Source organism: Fistularia commersonii, chromosome 5, assembly GCF_037954325.1.
Source record: "Fistularia commersonii isolate RoL2024-O1a breed Wild chromosome 5, RoL_Fcom_v1.0, whole genome shotgun sequence".
Classification (NCBI taxonomy): domain Eukaryota; kingdom Metazoa; phylum Chordata; class Actinopteri; order Syngnathiformes; family Fistulariidae; genus Fistularia; species Fistularia commersonii.
The window spans coordinates 3,140,001-3,165,915 of record NC_141288.1 but is presented as its reverse complement, the minus strand read 5'-3'; the positions used below and the strand labels follow the sequence as shown (position 1 = coordinate 3,165,915).

The 25,915-nt window shown below is 43.8% G+C and overlaps 2 protein-coding genes across 2 annotated transcripts in view; both read right to left on the bottom strand.

The window, feature by feature from the left end:
• Positions 1–2,231: 2,231 nt before the first annotated feature.
• On the bottom strand, positions 2,232–16,996 carry myrfl (myelin regulatory factor like). The gene is made up of 24 exons (XM_086146118.1): positions 16,742–16,996; positions 14,842–14,976; positions 13,326–13,419; positions 12,793–12,854; positions 11,848–12,268; positions 11,392–11,583; positions 11,122–11,317; positions 10,467–10,543; positions 9,579–9,689; positions 9,403–9,493; positions 9,080–9,280; positions 8,835–8,943; positions 7,978–8,087; positions 7,723–7,868; positions 7,192–7,353; positions 7,039–7,107; positions 6,618–6,661; positions 5,510–5,653; positions 5,258–5,305; positions 4,869–4,953; positions 4,714–4,788; positions 3,904–4,015; positions 3,411–3,482; positions 2,232–2,462 (listed from the first exon to the last, which is right to left on the bottom strand). Exons 2-24 carry the CDS (start codon positions 14,912–14,914, stop codon positions 2,373–2,375), a joined length of 2,784 nt encoding a protein of 927 aa, XP_086002244.1. The 5' UTR covers positions 14,915–14,976; positions 16,742–16,996; the 3' UTR covers positions 2,232–2,372.
• Positions 16,997–21,185: 4,189 nt separating this feature from the next.
• LOC147233851 (leucine-rich repeat-containing G protein-coupled receptor 5A-like) overlaps positions 21,186–25,915 on the bottom strand; it is a 23,251-nt gene continuing 18,521 nt past the window's right edge. Inside the window, exons 16-21 of the mRNA XM_086146449.1 lie at positions 25,702–25,871; positions 24,341–24,424; positions 23,999–24,242; positions 23,749–23,903; positions 22,957–23,675; positions 21,186–22,392 (exon numbers count right to left, since the gene is read on the bottom strand). Coding sequence (XP_086002575.1) covers positions 22,957–23,675; positions 23,749–23,903; positions 23,999–24,242; positions 24,341–24,424; positions 25,702–25,871 — 1,372 coding nt within the window. The 3' untranslated portion in view covers positions 21,186–22,392. The remainder of the gene's footprint in view (positions 22,393–22,956; positions 23,676–23,748; positions 23,904–23,998; positions 24,243–24,340; positions 24,425–25,701; positions 25,872–25,915) is intronic.

The window sequence follows — 25,915 nt, the reverse complement described above, 5'->3', positions numbered from 1 at the left end:
GAGAGTCAGACACGCACACACACACACACACACACACATCCTTGTCTTTGTGCACTTGCGTGGACATCAGGACACCTAATATGAAGCGTGGCCTGAACTTTGACACATACTGAAATCTAAAGCAGCCACACTCCAGGGAGAGAATTACCTCAAGAGGACGACGGGGTTATTTTTCCGTACAACTGACACTTGTGTGTGTAAGAAGTACACGCAGTACTGCAAACACTCCTCCACATACTCCATGCAGTGCTGCGAACACGCCTGTCAACCACCTGAAACCCAGGTGACCCGTCCGAGTTTAACCCCGCCTCTTGCCCTAATGCCAGCTGAGCCACCCCTCACCTCCCACGGCGCTTTTGAACAGAATAAAACATGTAGTTCCTTTAATCAACACAGAAAACATAGCTGAAAAAAAGTGTTTTTTCTTATTTCTGGTCTTTTTTCAATGGAGTTCTGAATGGAGTTTTGCGGCTATCTCCAGGTGACATCACTGACCCTCAGCCAATCAGAGACCCTCACCTGTGCTCCCTGCTAGCCGTCTCCTCCTGAATCCGAGCCAGGTGTCGGTCTCCCATGATGCTCTGCGGCAAAGATCGAGTTTCACTTAATTACAAGTCGGAAGTCGAGAAGAAGAGGCCAGACCCACTGTTTTCCCCGACAATTTGTTTCCATGGCGACAAGAGACGTTTGTCCAACTGTCAGCACTTCCTGTTTCCTTTCATCTCATACCGCCTCGAATTTACTGATTCACAGCATGCTGTAAACTGATACACACACACACACACACACACACACACACACACACACACACACACACACACACACACACACACAAACAGAGGCCAGTAGAGATTGGTTACCTGTATCTATAAAACCCTATAAAACCTTACAGGTGACTTAGTCAAGATTTAAAACAAAAATTTAAAATATTTAATTGAAATTATACGATACAGTACATAAAATAATATGTACAAAAATAGAGCAGTACATATACTGTATGCATATTTTTTATCATAATTCTAAAACCTTTTAAAATCATTTAAATACATCCATTTATTCAGAAAACTTGAGTCTTTTCTGATTCTGATTCTGCTCTGATGGTTTAAACAAACAGGAGTTTGATGTTTTGGCTGAAACTAGACATTAAGTCCAGTTTCTAATGATAATCAGCAAAAAAGAAAAAAAAAATCAATTCAAGGTTCTGCGTCGAATGGCGAGGGATCTGTGGCTCCTGATTATTGGTGATTACTTTTTAGCAATGATAAATGAACTGTTGAAACAACCGTCTTGATAATTGAAAATGTTGTGTTCTGCTTGAACATTGTTCAATATCCACTTTGAATTTGGACTGATGAGGAGGAGAATGAACGGCAGCTTTATTGTGTTATAAAACATGTATTAACTGTTAATATGCAGCCTATAAATACTAAATAAGGGCTTTCACCTACTGTGATCCAGGCTTAAGTTGGCTCTGAATGTTTAATGTGTTCTAGTTATTTGGGATTAAACGGACTTGAAAAAGAGTTTAAATAGGAATTTCATCTGGAAAGATATTAAAAAAGCATGATGTTCTCAAACTGGGATCATACATTTCAAAAAGTGCAAAGTGAGCATTTACATCTTTAATGCAAGGCAATTTTAATTTTTCTTTATATTTCAGTTTTTTTTTTGTAATTAGTTTATTTTTGCAGTTTTTAACCATATTTTTCAGATTGTGATGTCACAGTTTTCTACACCAGCAACTTTACTATTGAAATAATTTAAAAAAAAACACACAAGTGTGAAGATCTCAAACCACAGCGTCCTCGTATGAAGACGAGGTCACAGATGATGAAGGGAATTTTTTTTTTCTTATAAATAAAACAAACCGCTTGTTTTTTCTTTTTCCTGAAGTTTTTTTCTAAAAACCAACAAACAAAAACAAAGACATAAAAAGGAAAAGTCAGAAACTCACGGTCTCTTCTTCTCCTGGTGTCCGGCAGCTTCCACTGACACCTCGCCTGCATCTGTGTGTGAGTGTGTGAGTGTATGTGTGTGTTAGCTGCAGCTCCTACATTAGTCATCAGTGTGTTTGTGGGTGTGTGTGTGTGTGTGTAAACTCATACCAAAGGTGAGATAAAAAAAAGGCAAGTTTTATTGTTTTGGTTGGAATCAGGTTACGTTTTCATCACATTGAACAACTTTACATCAAAAACAACAAAAGGTAGAACAAGAAACATTGAATGGTTCAATCACTGGATCAGCGTCTTAAAATTTGTTGATATTTTCCCAAATACAAAACACACAACAAAACTGAAGAAATACTGGAGACTTTTTTGTTAAATTTAACAAAATAAAAGCAGGAAGTAAGAACATGTGTGTTGGTGCATGGGTCAGCCCACGCAGCGCCTGTAGAAGAAGAAGTGGTAGTCGGTGAAGAGCGCACCGGCGTAGTTGTGATCCGTGCTGCAGTCCGCTTGACCCTGAGCAAAGAGAGGGAAATGCAAAATAAAATAAAAGCCGGTTTATTTTTGCCTAGAATTGTGTTTGAATAGTGAGCGAGGTGTGTGTGTTCATCTGCGCGAGGCGTGTGTGTTCATCTAATTGAAATGTGCGTTACCACTTTAAGGCTTGAATTCAAATTATATCACCGTGTTTTTCGGACTATAAGTTGCACTTTTGTGCATGCGACTTATACTCGACCCTTATGCTGTGATTTTTATATTGAAACATATACGGTAATTTCACATTTTCGTTATTCTCACACTGACAGAGCTTCCACAGTTTGGTAAACTTGTTATGCTATGTTGTTTATGCTATGTTATCTAAATAGCTGTTAAAATGTTAAGTTAACATACCAGACACCTTTTCAGACTGTTGTTCTGGAATTTTTTGTGATTTCCTACTTGCTGTGAAAGAGTTTTTGGAGGAGAGAACACGCTGAGACGGAGAAGATTAAGTGAAGCCGCTGTCGCTTAATTAATTGTCGCTATAATTATTCAAATAAAGATTTGACCGGCAAATCGTTATCGTTGGGCACAGCGGCTCGGACATTACACTGTAACCTGCCTTTCAAGGTGAAATATCTGTTATTGGTCTCTGATTTCATCAAATAAATTCCCACCCAAAATGCAACTTATACTCCAAAATGACTAACGCATATTTTTTTTCTCCTTCTTTTTGGCTGGTGCGACTTATACTCCAGAGCGACTAATACTCCAGAAAATATGATATATAATCTTGTAGTGACAGAACATGGCTCTGATACTTTTGTTTGTCTATTTTGCAGATGTTTTTCAGTGATGTCTGTGTGTGTGTGTGTGTGTGTGTGTGTGTGTGTGTGTGTGTGTCTGAAGCTCTTCCCGAACTGCTGATCTTCTCGGAAGAGCCTCCGGATGGAAGTTTGAAAAGAGACAAAAGCAGGTTCTCACAGCTACTGCCGAGCGGAAGTGGTAGGAGCTGTGATGGAATCGAGCCACGTTGAGAGGCCACTCGTGCACCCCCTGCAGGCACACACATACACACACACACACACACACACACACACACACGCACACACACACACACACACACACACGCACACACACTTAGACTGTAAAACAGACTTGTGATGGCTGTCGTGGCCACATCGACGTACCCCCCCCTTAGCTTCCTGTTAGCCAACTGCTAACCAGCTAATCCAACCCAATAACTATTATTAAACCCCGACATGTGCTGTGAAAAAACGCTCCTCGAGGTTTGTCTGAAAATGTCCGCCAGAAATCAAAATGACGGCAAAAAAATTGGTTGCACAAAAATCAACACCTTATTGTTTTGTGAAATGTTTTACAATAAAAAGACAACCAATGTCTCCATATACGGTCCTCGAGTCAATAAGCTACTTCATTTACACAGTGTGTGCGTGTGTGTGTGTGTTGCACGGACCTGGGTGTTGGACGGGTATCTCTCTGACTTAGTGCCCATTTTTTCCGGAGCCCCAGAGCAAACGGTAGACTCATCGAAGCTGCAGAGGTGAACCACCAGCAGCTCGGTGGAGCTTCAAAATCAAACACAGGAAGTGGTTAAGGATCGCCGCCAGGTGACTCCATCCATCGATATATAATTAATATTATGGATTCTCGATTAAGAAATCAGTGAGTGAATCGGAACTATCAAAATTAGCTGACGAATCAACATTGGGAAAATATTTTCCAGGTAATGAAAATATACATTCAAGCAATCATCAAGCAATATTATATCATACACACACACACACACAGATCCATGTATATTTATATTATTATGAATATATTTATCCACATGCATATACACAAATATATACATAAAACTAAGAAAGTTTGTAAGGTAATAAACCTTTAGATAAATTAAAAAGCATAAAAAAAAAATTAAAATGATCATCTTGAAAAACATATAAAGTATACATATACAGAGGAATATGCACAGATAGAATAAAAAACACTAATAAGAATACAATGATGTTGCAAAGTTCGCTATAAAGTAATATATATATATAATTCTTGAATATAATTGTAAAAAAGTAATAAAGCATTGACCAACCGGACAGAATAATTTATTCAAATAGAATACTTTAAATCATGTCATATCATTTTTTTGTATATATGTATATTTATACATTTTTTTGTTGAATAATTCTGTGTTAATCTGTCCCTCAGAGTCAACACTAGAAGAAGTCTAGAATAATCAGGATCAATGTGGTAAGTGGGCGGGACTCACTTCATGACGAGGGTGACCTTCATGGTGACGGGGACGAAGGGGCTCATCGGGACCCTGAAGATGAACCTGTGGGGCCTGAGGACACACCCGGGTCAGCTCCTCGGGGCGGGGGGGCTCAGAACTGAACTGGACCCCCCCCGAGGAGCATCACTCACCCACACTGGTCCCTCAGGCAGTATCTGCTGTCAATCACCTGCTGGTTCTCTTTTATGACCACAGAGCTGATGGTGGTGTTGGTCCCTGATGGATGTTTTGCAGGACGTCACAATATACACATATATATGTAGATATTGTATATAGATAACACATTCATATCCACACAGTATATATAGCTGAGTAAATCTTCAAATTAGCAAACGCTGCACTGAGTGCATGCTCAGGAAATGCCATGATAATAATGATAGTGATATTAGTAACAACAACAATAATAATAATGTTAATGATGATGAAATGAACTTTGAGGCTGGGTGTATTTTTAACCAGTGTTTTGTGTGAATCCTGTATACATGAATATTTAATATGTGTTTCAGCTGAGTGAACTTACAGTCCTGGGCCTTTTTCAGTTGGTCAAATAAATCCTTTTCGTTTTTCTCTGAGTGTTAAAAAAATAAAAATCACGCTATAGTTAATAAACACATCAGTAAAAGATCTATTTATATTTATAACCATAGTTATATTCATATCTATTTCCTTTTTTTCTGAAAAAGGAATTTCCCCTATGGGGCTCAATAAAGTTTATCTTATCTTAAAAGGCAGTATAAATATGTCCAGCAGGGGGCGCTGTTGCCGCCCCTACCTGATGCTGCTCCCGGCTGAGCGGTACTGTTGGGGGCACTGCTGCTTTCTACTGGCGACGGGCAACAATACACCCTGTCACAGTACAGCAGGTCACAGAAGTCCACGTCTGGGGGCCAGGGACCGGAGGGCCGTGTGGAGGGGACTGGAATCACAGGCGGGGCGGGTAAAATTTTAGCAAAAAATGGAATTCATGAGGCAAAATTGTTAGTTTATAACTTCTTTCCCCCATTTGTACTCATATGAGGTCATAACATTTTGAATCCACTACAGTTTAAGCACTCATTGACTTGTAGATTGATACCACCAAGGAGCTCCACTGAACGCCACAGGAGGTCTTTCCTAATTGAGGCTATCAGACTTTCTAATTCCTCTTCCTTCAGCCGAAGGGAATATTCAAATCTTTGTACTTTTTAAGACCCTAAAACACTTTATAGCCCTGACTTTGACACTTTATAGTTTTATTTGTATTTCTTATTCTCCCTCCTTCCTACTATTATTTATTATTGCTATGTTTTACTTGAAACTCTGGCACAACAATTTCCTTCGGGATAAATAAAGTTGGTCTTATTCTTATTCTTATTGTGCTTATACATATAGAGCAGGGGTCGGGAACCATCTCTGGTCTCACCACTGTCTTGTACACCTTTCCTTTCATTCTGGCTGATAGTCTACTTTCGGATAGTAGCTCTGACACTTTGCTCCACCCATTCCAAGCTCCTTGAACCCGTTTCTGTACCTCTTTTCCACACTCTGTTACTCTGGACTGTTGACCCTCGGTATTCGAAATCCTCCAACTTCTTGATCTCCAGTCCCTGTAGCCACACCCTTCCACCCGAGTTCCTCTCATCACACACATCTATTCTGTCTTCCTGCGACTAACCCTCATTCCTTTCCTTTCCAGAGCATACCTCTACCTCTCTAGATTTTCCTCTATCAGTTCCCTGCTCTGACTACAGATCCCAACATCGCGATAAGACGGTATTAAGACTTGCTATGAAGTGAACAATGGCAATAAGAAACAGAGTATAAAAGAAACTGAAAAGGCCCAAAGACGGAGCCCTTAGGAGCTCCAGATGGAACGCCGTCGCTGCTCTGAGCTTGCTTACCTGTGCTGGTCTGAGCTGTTGTCTGGAGACCCACGCTGCCATTACTGACAGACAGAAACAACAAAAAGTGGAGGGTTAAAATTGTGAAAACCTCCTCAAATCACAGCTAATTTTACTTTAGGTGTAAATAAAGACCATGACTGCAATTGCTTTGGACCATTTGACTTTTTTTCCTGTATCAAGTGAATACTTGAAAATTTCAAACATATTCACTCAAATTCACTCAAATATATTTCAACTTGTATCTTCCCCAACTCAAATACTAGTATATTTTGTTTTCACCTTATCAATGTGGGGAAAGGCTACGGAATCCCTACATGCATTTCAGGTTGTGGCCACTAGAGGGCGCTGTGAACAAATATAAGCTTTTCTAATGGGACGTCGCCTGAGGGTTCAGTTTAGGTAACAAAAAGCCGATTACATGATTCCTGGAAAGTCCTCAAAGGTGTCCTTCAGCGTCAGCAGGTAGATTGAGGTGATGGAGATGACACTGCATTTACACACACACACACACACAGTTACATCTGTGCCAGGTTGTGAGCGGGCAACAACAGGAAGTGACATCACGCCTCACCAGAGGGCCATGGTGGCCAGCAGGCTGAAAGCGCTGGCCTGGAAGACTTTGTGCTGCATACACTGACTGTACTTTTGACGATAGCCCTCCTTCTTGGCTTTGGGGGCGGAGCATGGGTCGCCGCACGCCGCCGTCGCCACCGGCACCGCGCCACTGTGTTTTCTGCGGATCCGAGACGTGATTGGATCAAGCGATGGCGAGGGATCCTCTGGATTAAATGTCCTTCTGCTTCACAAACACAGACTTTAACTCCAAAGCTTTTTCTTTGTTTTGGAGTCTGCGACCTACATCAGGTCATCAGTGTGTGTGTGTGCGTGTGTGTGTGTGTGTGTGTTGTGTAACACAGTTGTGTTATCAAATCACAGTTCAAGGTCAGCAGAGTTGTGAAGCTTCTGTCTGAACTTTCTCGAGCCAAATAGAATCTGGCTGCTGGCCACTAGTTTGTAATGAATTATGAGAAATATAGTTGGTGGTTGCAATTCTTTATAATGTAGCATTTTTTTATGTTTTGCATGGGTGGAGTTCCTGTACCCGGCGGAGCGCAGACTCCCAGTCAGGCTCTTCAGTTTGGCCAGGCGCCGGTTCCAAACCTCCAGCTCTTTGATCCGAGTCTCCAGGTTGTCGGTGAGTTTGGACAGCTGCTGCACCGCTCCGATGTTCTCCATGAAGATCTGCTCCTGGAGGGGGAGGAGGAGGAGGCTGATGGACGGAGCTCCGGATGGACGGATTACGATGTATTATCACGAACGGAGTCCGGCTGAGGTCAGAACGTGGACGAGGAGGTACCTTGTCTACCAGCAGGAAGTTGGGGATGGTCTCGCCGTCGGAGCAGCTGACCTCGCCCACCTGCTTCACCGCCGAGGGCAGCAGCTCCTTCACCTCCTGCGCCAGAATACCTGAAACACGTCCTGCAGTTAGGAAATCTTTTAGAATAATTTAAAATTAGCAGGTAACTCACACTTTGATCACCTGAGGGTCGTTCATTGATTTTTTTTTTTTTCTTTAACCTAAAATTTCCTGCGATTCCTCGTTCAATCTCAAGTAACGCCTTGATATTTTTCAGGCATTAAAAACAAAATAATAATAATTCATTCTATCCTGGTCACATCTCTTTTTGGTTCTGAGCAATGGAGCCTGTGATTGGCTGGTCAGTGCTGTCTAATGGGCTTACATATAATGATTTTAGCAATTGTAGACTAAAAAACTGAAAATCGGAAGGAAATTTTAGGAGTTTTACTGCAGTGGCAGCTCTCCCGTCGTCTGGTTGGTTAAGAATAAAGTGGTAATCCAAGCAGTCTTAAATCGGTCTTTTCCTAGTCTTGCGTTTATTACAATATTGTAATGTCCGATCGGACATGTTCAACAATTACGAGTGTTCAACAAACCCAAGCACAATTACTTCCGAAAACCAACAACAACAGCCGCTCAAAAACCCATTACCTTCACACCTCTCAAACACCCACAAATGTTTCCAATAAGAAATAACAGAACTCTGAACATTTACAGTAACAAAGGTATCTGATATTATCGCAGGTCTACATGGTGTTGTAACACAATCAGCAACCAATAGATGAGCTCGGCAAACCGGAACCAGGAAACCCGGTGGACAAACAATCACCGATGCGCACATGGAGTTGCCTCACCTGTCTGGCGCGTCTGATCGATCCCCATAACGGTAGCAAACTCGGGTTTGTAGTCAAACTCAACCAGCCTCATCTGAGTGATTCTTTTCAGCTGCTGCTCCGAGTCCACCTGAGACACACAAACACACGGGTTACTACATTACCGCTAACCTACGCTATGCTACTAAGCTAACTAGCCATGTTCTATTCTCATTCCCAGAGTAAATCTCCTGAATGACATGTTTGGAGTTGATTGGTGGATTCACCTCCTGGATGTTGTGTTTGGCGCGGCAGTCTGATGGTTGCATGACGTTCCCCATCACCTTGATGTTGCCACAGACGACCAGCGCTTCGTCAGGGGCGTCAGTGTTGATGCCAACTCTGCCTTGGCAGACGGCGGCGTCCTGAACAGCGCCGCGCTGCCACAAGTTGTCGCCGTCTATCTCGAACTGACCCGGGTTTGAAGCCTGCGCAGTCCAGAACCCCCCCCCCCCATGTGACCTTTAGTCTGGCTGAAGGTCATTCTGGAGGTCAACCTACTGCCAGCGGGATCAGCTGGCTTCGATACGGAGTCGTTTGTATTTTTTACCCGGACGATGATTCGCTCCGACACCAGCGCCGTCAGGAGGAAAGTCTCGTTTTTCGCTGCGGCAAACAGGCCGACCACCATCTGGAAATACCTGCACAATCACCGTTAGCTTAGCATGTAGCCGCTGACCTTATTGTGGCTCAGTCATCGGTTCGCAGTTAGACACACAAACACACCTCTGGTCCGGGTTGGGTTTGCCCTTCTTTCTCATGTTGTTTGCCGTCGTCTCGCTAAAGTGAAGCCGCCCGATCGTCACCTTGGTGATTTTGCCGGCAGGGAGGCTGATTCTGAAAAATCGGTTGATTTTCAAGAAGATTTTTTTAGTAGCTCACAAAGTATCTCAGTGAGGTCCAGTGAGTAAAGGCTACACCGAATTGCTCAAAAAAAGGCTTGCAAACCTTTTGGTTCACGGTTTTGAATGTGAACCATCCACCAGTAGAACAGCCTTTTTACATCACCTGACCCTGAGTCCTCATACGGGGACATTCATATCTGTACCCTCAGAATGTTTGTGAATGAGATGAACCCAGGAGGAAGGGTGAGGCTACAGGGAGTGGAGATCAAGAAGTTGGAGGACTTCAAGTATCCAGGGTCAACAGTCCAGAGCAACAGAGTGTGGAAAAGAGGTACAGAAACGGGTTCAAGCAGCTTGGAATGGGTGGAGAAAAATGTCAGGGCTACTATGTGATAGTAGACTATCAGCCAGAATGAAAGGAAAGGTGTACAAGACAGTGGTGAGATCAGCGATGCTGTATCACCTAGAAACAATGACAGAAGGACAGGACGCAGAGCTGGAGGTCGCAGAAATGAAGATGTTGAAGGTCTCTTTGGGAGTGACCAGGATGGATAGGATCAGGAATGATTCTATCAGTGGAACAGCACATGTTAGATATTTTGGGGAGAAGGTCAGAGAAGCCGGACTGAGATGGTTGGGTCATGTACCGAGGAGGATACAGATACTGTATCATTCATGTAAAGACAGTATGGAATCCAGAGTCCAGCATACAAGTTGCTACATCGTGGATTTTCTTGGGGTGCATCTGTTTCTGCTAGGAAGTGATTACCTGACCGGGAGGAAGGGTTTCTTGCTGCGGTCGGGCTGAGACTGCTCGATGGTCACCCGGTGGGCAGGAGCTTCCAGCTGTGAGGATGACATACATTTTACTACATCGTCATTCTTCTGGTTAACGGAAGCCGATCCTTCCGATTAAATGGAAGGTAATGCATCTTCCACAGGTTTGCCGAAGAACCCGACCAGCACGGTAACATGGTGACAAGGTCTGTTGAAAAGCCTATGTATAGATATTTAGCCTGATGCTGATAAACACATAAAGCTAGGCTGATACCGTATTGACAAACTGATGTTAGGAAACCATGGGCTAAAAGAAGCAACAGTATTCCTAAATCAAGCTAATATAACTCTAATTGTAGCAGATATGTAGACAGCCACAGATGTGAAAACACAATTAAAAGTGATTAAGAGTGGAAAATACTGATTAGCACATTTATATTTCCCCTTTTTAGTTAAACCTTAAATTGACTGGGCAGTTTATAATTGTTAAGCTGTCAACTGTTGCCAGGCTAATGGTTTCACCTTAGATTTTTAGTATTTGCACTTAGCTTAGCCCTATATACCGTCACCTCTGACTGCAGATAACACGCAGGTAACACGCCAAACCCTCCCAGGTTTTTCTTATCCGGTTAAGTGCTTAATTTCACCTTAATCCCAAACACTTGTAGCTGAAAGTGGTCCACCTCCTGCGGCCCGCCGGGCGTTCCAACGTATCGTGGCTCCGCAGCCACGCCGATTCGAACTGTGACCTGGAAGTGGTTCTTCTTCTGGCAGACAAAAGCCTCATCGGCACCTGAGAAGGTGAAGCCTTTATCGGTGTCCACGTGGTAGGCCAGTGGAGATCTGGAAGGAGAAGGCGTTCCAGATTTGAATCGGACACTTCTGTCCCCGACAGCTCGTCGTATCGCGTTACTCACAGCGTCTGGTAGCTGCTGTTGAAGAGCGCGTTCCACTGCCCGGGCTGGAAGTGCTCCCAGTTCAGGAGCTGGAAGGACGTGAGGCCAATCCCGGATCCACCTCGAGTCCTGTCGCCTTCGTTGCAGGCGGCCTCGGCTCCCTGTGACCCCTCATCTGAACCCGACCGTCTCCTCTTTTTACTCTCTGGGGAGCTGGAGGCAAACGGACGATGGAGGCGACACAGAATGACAGGACACACTCAGATGGACAAGTTCGGGGTTGGGTCAAGGTCTTACAAGTTCAAATTACGATATTTTCCCAACTGAAGCGCTTTCGCTTCAGAATCTGATCAAGTAGCCTTGTTGACGGAACGGTGAGATGGTTTAACATTTTGAACAAGAGTCCACCAAGTACAAATCACTGAAAAAAAGCAGCGTCTTGATGGTGATAAAGAGTTAAACTGGACATGGACTCACCAGGAGTGTAACGAAGAGGCGGTGCATGGCATACAGGTGGATGGGGGCGGGCCTAAACCCGGATCCTGACCCGGAAGTCGGCTTTGACCTGTGCAGGGTGTGTTGTAGCTGTTGGAAGGTGGCGAGGGGGGCGTGGGCGGGGTGCAGACCTGCGAGCAGCCGTAATGTGTGTGTTCTGGTGAGTTGTGTGTGTGCCGGAGGTGGGCGAGAGGGGGCGTGGGCAATGTGCCAGACTTGACGTAAGTGTTCGTCAGGCCCAGAGCGCACAGCTGATCGTAGGACAGGTTTCCTGGGGGGATGCTGCCAGACCCTTGGCTCTGAATGTGATAGCTGGACGGGGATGCTGTATCATGAGGGAGTGGCTGGAAAACCTCCTGTGGGGTCCGCTGGTCTGACCAGCCAGGCAGCTCCGACTGGTAATCTGCCAATCAAAGAAGTACAGGTAGTCACCCAAAGCTAAGCAGGATGGATCAGGAGTAATTCCCCACAGCTCTGGAGACCATGGAGGAACCTTACAAGAGCTCAAGAAGTGGCTAACACTACTTCTGCTGACCTTAAGTGACATGCCCTAACATCATTTGGGGACCCTAAAAGAAGACCCCTTTTTTCTGGAAGAGTTCAAGACATGGCTGTCTCACTTCTCTGAAGGGAATCAAGCCACTTCAGAACCTCTTGACTTCTCAGGAACCTAAAAATCTCACCTGAATTTGGGGTCTACTACCCTAAAGGTAGGGGGGTCTACTACCTTTAGGGTAGTCTACTACCTTTAGGGTAGTAGACTAGCACCTCACCAGCACCTCACACCTGAAGACAGATGTCCTCCCATTGACTCTAACCAGCCTGTACAGTTCATGGTCCCTATGTGACCCCAGATAGCTGGAAGTCCTCCTCCAGCTGAAGGTGGTCAGGAGAACGCTCCAACTCATCAATGTGAGGGGAGAGTACCTGGTATCTGTGCAGGAGAACAGGCCTCGGAGCTGGAGTCGGGGGGCGACTCGGGAAGCATACTGCAAAGAGGCGAGACATACAGGACGTGTCAGAAGGGAACTGCCAACCCAGGACAACCATTTTCATTCAGGTTCTAAAAGCCGACGGCTGGGGTGAATCGACACGTGGCGCATTTTTCTGACTGGATGCGGAAAGACAACCTCCGGGATGAATGACCTGAACTTAGATTATCAACTAGGTCGTGCAGATGTTACATAACAATGTGTGTCCTTTACTTTTACCACCACTCTGATAATATTGCCTTCCTTCCTCCTGTTCCACAACTGAAAAGCCTGAGTAGTTTTCAGGGTGATCTTTAAGCTCTGGATCGTTCAGTTGTCCGCAAGCCGATCAGCCTGATCTCATTGACCGGCAATTAATGAGGACTGTTACGCATTGAATGTTACACTCCACCCACCTGGACTGGACAAAGTGGGACAAGTGTACTTTAGTTTTAATCAAAGATATATGAGTCTCATTGTGATTCTTACAAGCTGCTGGGATCCATGTCGTTGCTGAGGAAATGCTCCAGGATGCTGGTATCCACGGCAACAGAACTGTCCAACACACCGCTCACATCCTGACCTGCACATCAAAATCAAAATAAATTGGTCATTTCTGAGTCATTGTGAATGAGTGGTGGTTTGAATGAGTGACAAAAAATCCACTGTAAAGCACTTTGGAACCGCGAGGTGATAAAAGCGCTGCCCAATTGGAGACCATTTAATTCTCTCAACAAAAAGTTGTAACCCCATAATGGACAACCAGACCAACCTCATGGATTAATCTTTTCTTGTAATCGTGAAACTCCATTTAGAACCTCTCACACTTCGCCAAGAATGTGTAAATGTCACAAAATTCTTCAGCACCTTGAAGAAAATCAGAACGATCCCAAAATGCCCAGTCATTCATGCAGACCCCTAGAACCGGCTCTTTTTAATTGGTACAACCAAGTGACCCTGCCTGTGGACTCCTGACAAGTGGAGCCTTCCTGGGCAATCGGAAATCACCTTGCTCCATGTCTTCATCAACCAAACAGGACCTCCTAAAAGACCACAGGAACTCCTAAAGTCAAATCACAGCAGCCTATGAAACTATATGGAACCTACCAAAGAACAACAACAACCTTAGGGGGCGGTACTGTTCTCACAAAGACTCCAGAAAAAGCTTTATCAAACAGAAATTCCTTAACAGCTTCATCATGTACATTGAGCTCAAGGACAAAGGAACTTTCCAAAGAGCCAATGTGGGCACCTCAGTGTCTAGTACCAGCTTTTGAAAAGTAAAAGCAGAAGGTTCATGTGAAAAAAAACTGATGGAACGTGCTCTTTGGACATCAAATATTCATCTAGGACTCTCCCGTGTACCACCAGTAGCTCCTTAAGGATAAGAACCGCCTCAGTGAAAGACCATGACCTCCCACAACACCAGGGACAGCGCCTCAAGAACGTGAACCACCTCATTAACAACTAAGGGACAATTATAACCAACTGAAACCATCTCAAGGACACACTGAAGGTGTTTGTCCGCTGAGTACTCCAAGGCTCTCCTCATGAAGTACTAGAAAGTCATTGAAGTATCACTTCAAGAAGAAAGGAAAAATCCCTCCAAACCTCTCAAAGCCCCTCAAGGAGGGACAAATTTCTATAGCAGCTAAGAAAAAACTTGATCTGAAACCTTCAACGTCCCGATAGAGCCCTAAGATAATTCTTGTTTCCCTACCCGTCCAGATGTCCAGAGCAGAAAACCAGTGTCCCAAAAAACAGAACACAAGAGTTTGATCTGCTTTTCGTATCAGACCGGCTGGTGGTCCCCTGGTCTTGACAGCAGCCTGAGGAACCCTTCTCACCTGCAGCTGCATTTTAAACCATTGTTGAAGGTCAGAAGATCAGGATCCCAACAAGGCAGCTATGAAATCGCTCAACAAATCTCAAAGTTGTTCTGAAGCTGCAGGTTTTCTTGGGGTTGGACCGGTTGACCCAACATGCAAAAAAATCAGGAGTTTACCGTTGAAGAACTGCTGCAACGCTTCGTTTTCTCCCAGAACCTGTAGGGGCGCTCGGCAAGTTCCAGACTCCATGATGGCCGACGGCGGGGGGGGGGGCCTTGACAAGGAGGCGCCCCCTGCTGGAGCTGCTGCTGCTGCAGGTTAAGAAACACAAATGGGAGCATTTGATTTCTTTTTTTTTTCATTTCATGCCGATTTCAAAATCCTTCATAATGGAGACTAAAACAAATCATTATTCTATCTACTTTTAGATACGTTTCATAAACGGGTTTGGCTTCAGTAGTGATGGATTGTCATCTGCCAGGTATATCTTGAGTGGCTTTTGTTGCTGAACAATTTCCACAGCTGGAAGGAAACCATCAGTAACACCATGTTGGACACCAGGTGACAGAAGTTGACACCAGGTGAGACCATGTTTGACACTAGGCGACAACATGTTTATCACCAGGTGGCAGAATTTGACCCCAGAGGACACCTTGTTTGACACCAGGAAACAGCAGGTGACCTCGTCTCCATTGCGTTAAAAGCAGGTGAGTAGTGATTTTTTTCTGAAAATTACCATTTCTATGGTACACTTCTAAGCCGGTATACCCGCCAGCCGGTAAAGTCCCAATTTGCAGATGCTGTGCTCAGAAGTTCAGGCGCAGAAGTCTCATAAACCAGGTAAAATGAATATTTATGAAGATATTTTGCAAATATTTATTTTTTTTATTGTTTACTGACAGTGATTTTTTTCCCGATTTATTTTCAAAATTCAGGTCAAGGCCCCGCTACACGCTCTGAAAGCCCAAAGCTCAAAATGGGTTAATTACATAAATAAAATTTAATGTTCTCCGCAATACTTTGTGAATTTCAGACGTAACACACTTGTTTGTACAAAGTGCAAAGGTAATTAAAAGCAATACATACAGTGGTACCTTTATTTTAGACGTCAAAAAGTAATTGCGGCTCCCAGTGTTTTCTTTCCGAGGAAACCGGGTCCAAATGGCTCTTTGGGAGTTAAGGGTTGCCGACCCCCGTGCTAGTCGAAGAGCTGAAATCTCTCTTTATCCAAGCAGGGAGTTCAGAAGTTCTGAATCTGGAGAAAATCTCTGCTGTAGAAAACAGTGAGAACCCACGGAGAACCCGACGGGATTCCTTGTTAGAATCTGAGACCCGCTATGCCGAACAGCGCCCCCTACCTGCACCCGTCTGCGCTGCTGTAAATGCTGTTTTGATTGCCAATCTAATCGGATTTATTGCATAAGAAAGATCCAAATGAACCTCCATAAAAAATGACAGACGCAGAGAAGAAGAAGAAGAAGAAGAAGAAGGAGATGTTTCAAGAAAGCAGCAGGAGCGGTGTCATGGGAACCGTCAATGAAGACATGCAGCCACGGGGAGATTCATGAGCCCGTGATGGAGTCGGATCTGATCCTGGTCCCGGGGTCAAGGTCAGATCCTCCCTGATCGAAACCGTCACCTTTAACCTGGCGGGTTCTCTCCGGTTTTCGTTTCCTGATCGGAGAAATCGCAGGTTCTTTGAAAGTACCTGATGTCTTGTGTTATTTCAGGTTCAACTTGGACTTTAACGTTTGGACGGATTTCATCTCCGGCACCGTGGTCAGTTTTTGTTGATAATACAGATGGTTTTTTGAAATGTTTGTTACACCTCTCGTCACGATATTGCTCTGCTGAAGAACACTGGAGGAAGGTCTTGGTTCGTTCACGCGGGACAAGAACCGAGAAGACCCGGCCTGCGGAGAACATGAGGCAGAACTAAACCGAGCCAGAGCTCTAAATCAGACGGCGGTGCGATTGGTTCGCCCCGAGGAACCTTCTCGTTCCTCCTCCTTTAAGGAACCCTGTCGGAGATAATCGGACGCTCGCTAACAGTAGACATGTTTGTTCAAAACACACCTGCCTGCCTCTCCAAAATGGCCGCCGCTCAGTCGACCAGCGCCGATACGTGTCCTTTATCTCTCGGGTGCGTCCGGGTAAAATCCATTTGTTGGTTCGGATCCAGGCGTCGGACCCTCGGCGAGCCCGGCGGAGGTCCCGCCGTCCCCGGCAGCTTCGGCTTACGGAAAACGTTTCCTCCGGTAGAATTCTGCTTCCTGCCCGCGCCGTCCGAGGATCTTCTCTGTCAGTCGGACTTTGAGCTTTGAACAGGAAGGACGCTCGTCCACCTGGCATGTAACACACCTGTGTGTGTGTGTGTGTGTGCCATAAACCATCACCTTGTACACACTGACGCGACAACAGGATTTAAAGATACACATTAAAAAAGCTGCGATAATCGAACAATTAGCGACCAAAATACATTCACACACTCGCAAGGCTCAAGCCGCCTCTCGCAAGAAGGTCACTTAAATCTCTGAGACGGTCAAAAAAAGAGCTAAATGAGGATAAAAACAGGACAGGAGAGGCTTTTCTTATGAAACCACAGCAGAGGCGGTGTCGGCACTTGGCCTGCGGGTGGCGGTGCAGGCCGAGTGGCGACCGAGCTGAGATCCGCAAACATGAAACGTCACGTTACGGAGTTTACGCAGAATAAATAAAGTCCATTTGTTCCTTTAGGCCTGCGGGACGGAACCGATTCCAACAATCGTAAAAAAAAACAAAAAAAACCAACGTGGGGTGTGTTTGCATCGCCATGGTAACAAGACATCAATAGTATTTGGAGGACAGTGTAAAGCAGTGGTCCCCAACCTTTTTTTGTACCAGGGTTCGGTTTTATGGAAATGTTTCCCTGGGCTAGTTAGAGGTGCGGAGGTTCAAATAATAAAAAGTTAAGCTCACAGTATTGATTATGATTTCTTATAAAATTATAATATCACCGTAATTTCCGGACTATTGGGCGCACCTGAATATAAGCCGCACGGGTGAAAGCTAACAAAATAAATATATGTGTACATATATAGGCCGCACTTGTTTATAAGCTGCAGGTGTCCACGTTCCAACATGAGATATTTAAACAGGAGCATTTTTTAAACCTTTTAATTAAATACATACCGGTAAGATCCACATATACGTACTGGAAATGCTTTTTTTCCAAATAGTGCCTGAAACACAGCTGATGAAAAAGATTAATGATAAATGACACAAGGAAAAGTCCGTCCAATCCATCCATTTTCTATCCCTACTTCATCCAACTCCAGCTGATCGCTATCTTGATCTTCCTCTGCGCACTAAAACCATTGGAGTCGTTCTTCTTCAGTGTCCAACTTGAACGGCCTCAGAATTTCATTGGTCTGATGAGACGAGGTTAAATGTTTTAGAGGTAGGAAGCTTTTTAGTCCAAAAAAACACACATTTGCCGCATCATCATTTTAACCGCAGTGTTCAAAGCCTGTGGAAAAACTAGCGGCTTAGAGCCTGGAAAAAGGTGAAAAAGTTGTTTTTCAAAATAAGCTCCAGAGGGTCTTTAGAAAAAAACTATAATTTTGACCAAGAAAGATTTTTTTTTTTGCAGTTGGTTACCGGAACGTAGACCGAGGTTTGGGGAACACTGGCGTAAAGTACTACAAAAAATGGCAACAGGAGAAGCGGGAGTAGAAATGCTAACCAGCAGTGATATCTACCACTTAACTCACATGTGTCAAACTCAAGGCTTGCGGGCCAAATCTGGCCCGCTACGTCATTTTATGCGGCCCACAAGGACGTCTTAAAAGGTCTGATTATCTTTAAAAAAAAAGTCAAACGCGTGCATTGGCAGTAAACTACATTTTCCACAATTCATGCCGATCATGTTACTCATGAAGTCACGGCATCCCGCTATTAGATTGCAATGTATCCACAACAATGCAATTGTCTGTTGTCAAAGAGGACAATCTATGTCGGCATTTTGACCCAAAACACAGAGCTAATTATGCTAAAAATAGCCCTCTTGAAAAACAAAAAAATGTCTGAGAATTAGAGGAATTAAATTATGATGGCAGCAGAATGTGTTCATGAAATCCGCATCCAAAAACACTGCAGCAGTGAAAGCAAGCTTTGTAACACAGCAGCTAGTAAAAATATATATTTTTCAAATGGATATGTAGCATTATGGATTTGAATGAGTAATAAATTTAGAGTTATTTAACATTAAGGAGTAGCTACATTGATTTTACATTAGATTTGATTACATGTAGTTAGATTTATGCTGTGTGAAAATGAGTTTGACACCAAACTACCTTACTTGCTAATCACCTCTGATGCTACATTGTGTTGCTAAATATAACCTGCATGTAACCTTCATTTATCAATGGAGTGAACGCAGCTCTTCTTTTTAAAACCATCAAACCCCAACAAATGCTTGGACTCGTACTTTTCAAATGCCACTTCCCGATGGCGGCGACCACGTCGTCGTCAAAACGCTCATCCCGCTCACTCCAACTCAGACCTCGGCTCGTATCACAAAGCAAAACATCCAACGAGCAGCGACTGCTCGTGTTTTTACAGGACTGTCTCAGAAAATTAGAATATTGTGATAGAGTTCTTTATCTTCTGTAATGCAATTAAAAAAAAACAAAAATTACTTTTTCATGATATTCTAACATTTTGAGATAGGATTTTTGAGTTTTCTTAACATATAAGCCATAATCAGCAATATTGGAATAATAAAAGGCTTGCAATGTTTGATTTGTAATGAATCCAGAATGTATGACATTTTTGTTTTTGTAATTGAATTACAGAAGATAAAAACCTTTATAATTAACTTTTTAATTCCTCTTCCTTCAGCCGAAGGGAATATTCAAATCTTTGTACTTTTTAAGACCTTAAAACACTTGATAGCCTTAACTTTGACACTTTATATTTTATTGTACTTCTTATTCTCCCTCCTTCCTGCTATTATCTATTATTGTTATGTTTTACTTGAAACTCTGGCGCAACAATTTCCTTCGGGATAAATAAAGTTGTTCTTATTCTTATTCTTATCACAGTATTCAAATTTTCGGAGAAGGTCCTGTAAAACTTGTAAGTTGAGGCACTTGTTAGTCAGCGTTGAAAAGATAGTAACAGTAGCTCTGGAGAGAGAAAAGTTCTTCTGCTCCTATTTAAAAAGGCAACGGGGTGATTCCATGTATTTGAGACGTAATTTTAACATTTTGGCCGGTCAGATCCTGCTCGTTCTAACAAAAAGTTTCCAAAATGTCCCAGAGAGCCTTGGGAACCCGTCAGAGCCGCGCAGGAGACGTTCGTCGGCACGGAACCAAAGATATTAAGTGTGTGAGTCACCCGTTTGAAGGCCACCGACCCGGAAGGCGCAAAGTTAAACCCAAACTAACCAAAACCGCGCGGCGGGTGAGTCAGTGATCGGTTTCCGCCCGGTCGCTTCCGGTTCGCTGTGCGATTGGAGGGCCTTCATCGCCGTGACTCACCTTTTCCTCCTGACTTCGAACGTCAAGTGAACCCGAATTTTGTCTCGGAGCAAGACGTCTTCTTCAGGGCGGAACGGGGAAGGACATCTTTGACGCTCAATTTGATAACGCCACTGTGAACCGAGTTAATTGTATTTCGTCACCGGAAACACACGCAGTCCTACCGGAAGTTCGACACGCGACGGCTGTTTTGTTTTAGACTGCATGAAATTTCTTTTGACAAACAAGAACACCATTTTCTCGTCATCGCGGGTGTGTTTTCAAATGCTTTGGTTCCTGAAGGAGAATTTTTTTTTCACAATCAATAACACATATATCGTAGAAATCTAATGACATCACTTCCATCACAGGAAGTGATGTCACTTCCTGTTTAATGGACTCCAGTGTGTGCAATACACCTATGGCAAAAATATATATTATTATTGCTAATAATAATACAAAAATACTTGAATATATGCATTTATTTGGATGGAAAGAAAGAAAGAAAGAAAGAAAGAAAGAAAGAAAGACAACACACCCCGCCAATGACCCAGACCTTCACCTCTAAAGGCTAAAATTGATAGCTTTTACTTGTTTTCAGTTCCCTTAAAACTAATGAGAACTTTTTTTTGTTTTCAATGAATTTGACAGAAAATCATCCGAAATTAGCAGAGTAAATAGATTAAAAAGTCTCCTGTAAATGAATCACATTTTATAAATGACTCAGGGTGGTCAGTTGCAGTTACCCCAGAGGTCAATTAATGCTCTTTCATACTGCTAAGCTAAGCTATGCTAGGATAAACTAAGCTAGGCTATGGTGTTAGAATGTGCTGAGGTGGAAGGAGGATTTTTCGGCATCAACGGCAGAAATATCTTCACACTGCCGTGGATCATTGTGTAATTGTTTAAATGAGTCACAGCTGAGATGATTCATAGTACATTTACTCATACACACACACACACACACACACACAAACACACACACACCGCCAAAATAAGAGACACCAGAGCGCACTTATTTCTTTTATATGCATCACAAACTAAAGTCATCAGACACTAGAAATACATTCAAATATTTTACAAACCATCACACACAGCAGACATGTTCCAAGTAAGAATCTTACGTGTGTGTGTGTGTGTGCTCTCACATTCAAACATCATGCAACAATAAAAGTGACTTTTTTTTTTTTTACATGTTTTAACCACTTTCTCAGGTTTAGTTGGTCATAACAACCATGTATAAACATGCTAAATGTGTAGCAGGATTTAAAGATGCCACTTTTAGACCAGTATCAGGGCCAAACTAACAGGCAAACGTTATTTTTTTTAATCTTCAGAAAAGTAAACATTTAATATGATGAAAATAAAGTCTGCAAAAAAAAATGATGGAAATAAAAAAAGGCAATATTACATGAAAAAGAAGTCAGAATAAAATTATAAATTAGGGGAATAAGGAATAAATTAATCATATGAGATGAAAGTTGTAATATGACAGGGCTACAGACAGCAAGAGGTCAAAATGGAACAAGAAAAAAAGTGTAATATTGAGCGTAATGTCACAAAATTCTGATAATAAAGCAGCCACTTGATGAGCGTACAATCCAACCACTGTGGGAATAAAGTCACGATAAACTGGAATATAAACGGGTTTAAATTGGGATTGTGGGGAATGAAGTCATAATGGTGCAAAACTAAAGTTGTAATAGGATATAAAAGTGAGGCTACAAAGGTCTGCTGGGGGTGGAGCTTCTGCACACTTGACAGTTCACTGCGACTGTAGACCCGATGTCCCCGTATGAGGACGGACTTTTTTCTTTTTTTTTTTTTTTTTTTTTTTTATAAACACATATTTACATCCTCCTGATCACGACCCCGAGGAGCGAAGCCGAAGCCTCGGCTGCCCCCCGACATCCCATTTGTGTTTTCACACTCGCCGCTCCAACGCCGTGACGAAACTCGCACCGACGTCGAACTTTTCGCACACACTCCAGAACACACACGCGCTGTGGACACACACACCACCCGGCCTTTGGTCGGACATTTGGCGACACCATGTTGCGAACTGTGTCGTATTTCAAAATAAAAGCCCCCTCAGCTGCCGATGAAACAGCAGCAGAGACATTCGCATGAAAACGACGAAGACAAACAGAGAAAAAACTCCGAGGGGGGATCAGAGGGGGCGTTCGCTCCGACGGACGCCGTTTTTTCCTACACATCTCGCTGTTCCTGAACGCAGCATTCAAATGAAAGAAATTAAAATCGGTTTAATTTCATGTTTCTGAATTTCATGTCAGTAATTTTAGATTATTCAAATTGTTTTTTACGTTTTTTATTAAATACACACTGCTCAAAAAAATAAAGGGAACACTTAAAAAACACATCCTAGATCTAAATGAATGAAATATTCTTATGAAATACTTTGCTCTTTACACAGTTGAATGTGCTGACAACAAAATCACACAAAAATGATCGATGGAAATCAATTGTATCAACCCATGGAGGTCTGGATTAGGAATCACACTCAAAATTAAAGTGTAAAAACAAACTCCAGGCTGATCCAACTTTGATGTAATGTCCTTAAAACAAGTCAAAATGAATCTGTGTTGCTTCCTGAGTGGACACTATGATTTCACACAAGTGTGATTGACTTGGAGTTACATTGTGTTGTTCAAGTGTTCCCTTTATTTTTTTGAGCAGTATATATGTTAATGCCATTAAGTTATCAAAAAAAAAAATTTTTTTTTCTTTTGGACAGTTTCTGTTTGTGTTTGTGTGCAATTGCGCGCCCACCTAATGATGCGGGTACGCCACTGATAGTTGCGTCTCGCCCTTTGACCCTCCTCCCGCTCCCTCTTCCACGTCTTCCTCCTCCTCCCTCTTGGCTCCGTCCTCCACCAGCACCTGCGTCGAGTCGCACGACTGTTTCTCGGCGTCCTCGTCGTAGGCGGGATCCCTCTCTGCCGCCCTGCTTCCTCCTCTTCCTCGTCCCAACCCCGTTTTTGTCGTCGCGGCGGCACAGGCGCGCTTGGCGAGCACCGCCAGCTGCTCCCTGGCGAGCGGGTTGAAGAGCAGGTAGAGCAGTGGGTTGACGCAGGCGGGGAGCGGCGCCACCAGCAGCAAAACGCCCTTCGCCACCTCGGGGGTGGCGGCGGGGAGACGCAGCAGGGAGGACAGGCAGAGGAAGGCCACCGGGAGGAAGAGGAGGCAGTCGGAGAAGAGCAACCAGGCAACGTGGCGGGTGAGCGCCGCTTCCTCTTCGCTCGGGGGCGGAGCCTTGTCGGCGCGGCAGTACAGGTGGGTGAAGGCGAGCGTCATGGCGAGGAAACACAGCGAGTCCAGGAGAACCAAGGAGACGGAGAAGGTTGAGGAGGAAGAGGAGGAGGAAGGAGAGGGAAGCGGCAGACAAAGGGATGTACTTCCCTCTCCGGCCACCAGGGGGGGCAGGGTGACGATCAAACCCAGCAGGAAGCTCAAAATCACGGCCAAGCGGATGGACGGCGAGGAGCGACCTGCGAACCGGGAAGGCGATGTTACACGGCGTTTATGTGTGTGTGTGTGTGTCTGTGTGTGCGCGACCCTCACCGCTTTCTGTGTCCGCCTTGTGGTGGCGCGTGGCGACTGACAGGTGGCGCTCCAGAGCCGCAACTGTCAGAAGAAAGAGGCCCGTCTGGGAGGCGAAGACGCACAGGAAGCCACTGAGGCGACACAGGAAGCTGGTCTCCCACCTGGCTCCATACCTGTATCCACACACACACACACACACACACACACACACTGTTAATTGAAACATAACCAGCACCAACCGGCGCTGCCGATACGGCTGCAGTCGCACCTCCAGAAGCTTCCGTACGTCCAGGCGTCGACGGCGGCGAGCCAGCCGCTCCACACGCCCGTCAGCCCGTTGACCAGCGCCAGCAGGCCCACCAGCAACTTTGGCGGCGTGACGGAGGGGGCGGGGCAGAAGAAGACGGATAGAACCACCAGGGCGTTGCTGACCAATGAGAGCGCGGCGATCAGCCACACTCCTCCTCGGATCAGCCAGCTGCCGAGCAGGTGGAGGCAGGGATGAAACGGACCTGGGGGCAAAAGATGGAGGGGTTTGTGTGTGTGTGTGTGTGTGTGTGTGTGTGTGTGTTATTTATTAATCATCTTCATTATTTGTATTGTGTCTCACCTGGCGCGGGGCTGCAGTGCACGGCGTGCTGAGGTTTGGGTTCGTCTTCAAACTCCAGCAAAAAGTCGTCCCAGTCCTGATCGACTGCAGAGACATGATGAGCTCATGATTTACACGTTCGCAGCCCGCCAGCCCAAAACGCAATTTCAATATTTCAAATGTCTGACATTTAATTTGAAGTGAAATCAACAAATCATTATAAAGATAATTCTTTCTTTGTGAGAAAGCTTCTAGTTAGCGTTAGCCTGGCCCAGGAGTCGGCAACCATTCAGACTCGTTTTCCTCACAGAAAACAGCGGGAGCCACACAACCCTTTTGAAATTTAAAATTAATTTTTTTTTTTTTTTTGCTTTATACTATGTAGAAACAAAATATGTGTTGCACTTTTTAAAATCAATTAACGGCTGCAGAGGAAATGAGGGAATTAAATGCATTCATTAAATAACATTTTTTTCCTTGGTTGAAGGTTACTTTTAAGCAAAACACTCAATGTCGATATTTGTCTCAATAGTTGCGACGGTCCTGTATTTATGAAAAAACAAAACAAAAACAAAGTTAAATTATCCACCGGCAGCAAACCATAAATGCTGTCTATCTCTGTGTGCTGTCATCCTTTTACTGCCACGTGAAGTCGCTTATCAAGCGCGACAAAAATATTTTAACACGTTTTATTTAGACGTTACAAGATCGCCATAATTCTCACATTTTAAAAATGAACAAACTAAAATAAAATACATACTCTACTTTATTTAACATTTCATTAAATACTGGTTAATCCCTGATCCCTGGCCAATCCCTTTCATGATCATTAGTATTATCATTATGGCTAGGCTAAACTACCACTAGCTAGAGGCGCTCTCAAAAAAACATTATTATTATACATGAATAATCATATTATTGTTATTCTTATTATTACTATCGCCATAATTCTCACATTTTAAAAATGAACAAACTAAAATAAAATACATACACTACTTTATTTAACATTTCATTAACTACTGGTTAATCCCTGATCCCTGGCCAATCCCTTTCCCTATCATTATTATTATCATTAAGGCTAGGCTAAGCTAGCACTAGCTAGAAGCGCTCTCAAAAAAACATTATTATTATACATGAATAATCATATTATTGTTATTATTATTATTGCTATTTATGATTAAACAATCAGTTGTTGATATTAATATGCTGGTAATTATTTTGTTATTTTTGTTTGTTTTGTTGTTATTATTATTCTCAAAATAATAACTATTATTACAAAATAAAATTATTAATATTTTTACTATCAGCAAAATGTTTTAGTCATTGAAATCCTGTTTGAAACATGCTCTCCAAACGTTCTGGTTGCCAACGGCTCCGTTCACCTTGACTGGACAGGAAATCGGAGGTTCTCCCAGAGGAGTCGCTGGCGTCATCCGTCTCCCAGGACGGCCCCCCTGCCCCAAGGCCGCCGCCGCCGCCGCCGCCGCCGCTGCCCCCTCGCTCGCAGGAGACGAAGGCGCAGCACTGGAAGGGGTGAGGAACCTCCATCACCCTGGTGACATATGGTGACATATGGACAGGAGGTTCTGGAGGTTA